At 33.5% G+C, this 2,796-nt stretch overlaps 1 protein-coding gene across 1 annotated transcript in view; it reads left to right on the forward strand.

The window, feature by feature from the left end:
* The first annotated feature begins 1,139 nt into the window (after positions 1-1,139).
* LOC106468790 overlaps positions 1,140-2,796 on the forward strand; it is a 7,510-nt gene continuing 5,853 nt past the window's right edge. Inside the window, exon 1 of the mRNA XM_013929229.2 lies at positions 1,140-1,239. Within this exon, the coding sequence (XP_013784683.1) occupies positions 1,194-1,239 (46 nt within the window). The 5' untranslated portion in view covers positions 1,140-1,193. The remainder of the gene's footprint in view (positions 1,240-2,796) is intronic.

Consider the following 2,796-nt stretch of genomic DNA (forward strand, 5'->3'; position numbering starts at 1 on the left):
GAGTTTTTCAATTACTGAAAAAAAACTTCGGGATGGAGGGGTGTTTTTCACATGAATGACATAGAACTACCTGATCACCGGAACGAGTTTTCAATTACTGAAAAAATACTTCGGGATGGAGGGGTGTTTTTCACATGAATGACATAGAACTACCTGATCACCGGAACGAGTTTTCAATTACTGAAAAAAAACTTCGGGATTCCTTCAGATTTGGTTATATTTTGACGTGAGATATGTAAGTCTCTGCCTTACTATGCTAAAACTTCACGTTTCGATACCCGTGGTGGGCAGAGCACAGATAGCCCATTGTGTAGCATTGTGCGTTACAACAATCCAAACTCAACATCTACTAAGTGGTCCTGCCATTGAAAAAAACAGCGGTTTTGTTGTATTTATTTTTGATTAATAATGTTACTGATTTACTCATATTGACCAGATATATGTAAATATGTACAATTATAAAATATCTATTACATTATCTCGTATACAAATATGTTTTAGAGCAAATATATTGTATTAATGAAGAAAGGATAATCCTTCAGAAACAATCAGTTTAATGTTTTTGAATAAATATATATATATAATAAACTTTCATTCATGTCTATAAAGACAAAATTGTTTGTATTTGTCTGTAAATATGTAATAAATAGAACTTCTGATGTACCTGTAATATGTTATAGAGCAAATATATTGTATTAATGAAGAAAGGATAATCCTTCAGAAACAACCAGTTTAAGTTTGTTTTTTCACGCCTGTAAAGACAACACTGTTTGTAGTTTCTGTAATTATGTAATAATTAAAACTTCTGATGAAATTGTAATACTTTAACAAAACCCAATTACATAATTTCTCGGAAAGCGTTTACAGGTTAAAATATTTAACCAGGCCAGCTTTACACAAACGTACGTTAATTCCTTTTTGAGTTACCTAACATTCTCTTATTTTCACAAAAGCTACGTCCCTTAAGGAATATAAACTAATAACAAATGCCAAATGACATCAGATTCGTGGAAAATATTTTTTTTATTATCATTATCAAGAAACATTGAACTTTCCTGTTTATAGTTGGAACATTGCCAACTGTCGAGAATCCGAGTCTGAGAGATAGGTATATAAGCATTTTGAACTGTCGTCTATTTAGTGTTAGATTCATCACACACGATTAGATTCATCCAACTGAAAACCACCCAGCAATGGCACTGTTGTATGTCAAGGTTTTAATGTTGATTGCAATAACTTGTAAGTATATTTATTTATTTACTTACTTGTTTTGGGCGTAGATAGCTTTGTACGTCTGCATCTGTTTAGCCTTATACGTTTTAACTATATTTTTTATTTGATTAAAAACAAAACGTTTTTCTTTCGACATCCCAGAGCACAAATAATAATAGTCTGATTGTAGGAGTGTATAGACGAGTAAAATGGACAAGTCTCATCAAACCTTTGAATGTTGTTGTCAAGTTGGCCAATGTTGGAGCATGTAGCAACTAAAACAGACTAGAGTGTCAAATGACAACTACTGCAGATAAAACAGACTAGATTGTGAAATGACAACTACTGCAGATAAAACAGACTAGAGTGGGAATGACAATTACTACAGATAAAACAAACTAGATTGTCAAATGACAATTACGCAGATAAAGCAGACTAGAGTGTGAAATGACAACTAGTGCAGATAAAACAGACTAGAGTGTGAAATAACAAGTACTGTAGATAAAACAGACTAGAATGTGAAGCCACAACTACTGCAGATAAAACAGACTAGAGTGTGAAATGACAACTACTGCAGATAAAACAGACTAGATTGTCAAATGACAATTACTGCAGATAAAGCAGACTAGAGTGGGAAATCACAACAAGTGCAGATAAAACAGACTAGAGTGTGAAATCACAACTAGTGCAGACAAAACAGACTAGAGTATCAAATGACAATTACTGCAGATAAAACAGACTAGAGTGTCAAATGACAACTAGTGCAGATAAAACAGACTAGAGTGTCAAATCACAACTACTGCAGATAAAACAGACTAGAGTGTGAAATGACAACTATTGCAAATAAAACAGACTAGAGTGTGAAATAACAACTACTGCAGATAAAACAGACTAGAGTGTGAAATCACAACTACTGCAGATAAAACAGACTAGATTGTGAAATGACAACTAGTGCAGATAAAATAGACTAGAGTGTGAAATGACAATTACTGCAGATAAAGCAGACTAGAGTGGGAAATCACAACAAGTGCAGATAAAACAGACTAGAGTGTGAAATCACAACTAGTGCAGATAAAACAGACTAGAGTATCAAAAGACAATTACTGCAGATAAAACAGACTAGAGTGTCAAATGACAACTAGTGCAGATAAAACAGACTAGAGTGTGAAATGACAACTAGTGCAGATAAAGCAGACTAGAGTGTGAAATGACAACTAGTGCAGATAAAACAGACTAGAGTGTGAAATCACAACTACTGCAGATAAAACAGACTAGAGTGAGAAATGACAATTACTACAGATAAAACAGATTAGATTGTCAAATGATAATTACGCAGATAAAGCAGACTAGTGTGTGAAATGACAACTATTGCAGATAAAACAGACTAGAGTGTGAAATAACAACTACTGCAGATAAAACAGACTAGAGTGTGAAATCACAACTACTACAGATAAAACAGACTAGAGTGTGAAATGACAACTACTGCAGATAAAGCAGACTAGAGTGTGAAATGACAATTACTACAGATAAAACAGACTAGATTGTCAAATGACAATTACGCAGATAAAGCAGACTAGAGTGTGA

This window comes from Limulus polyphemus, unplaced genomic scaffold (assembly GCF_000517525.1).
Source record: "Limulus polyphemus unplaced genomic scaffold, Limulus_polyphemus-2.1.2 Scaffold3164, whole genome shotgun sequence".
In the NCBI taxonomy this organism is placed as follows: Eukaryota; Metazoa; Arthropoda; class Merostomata; order Xiphosura; family Limulidae; genus Limulus; species Limulus polyphemus.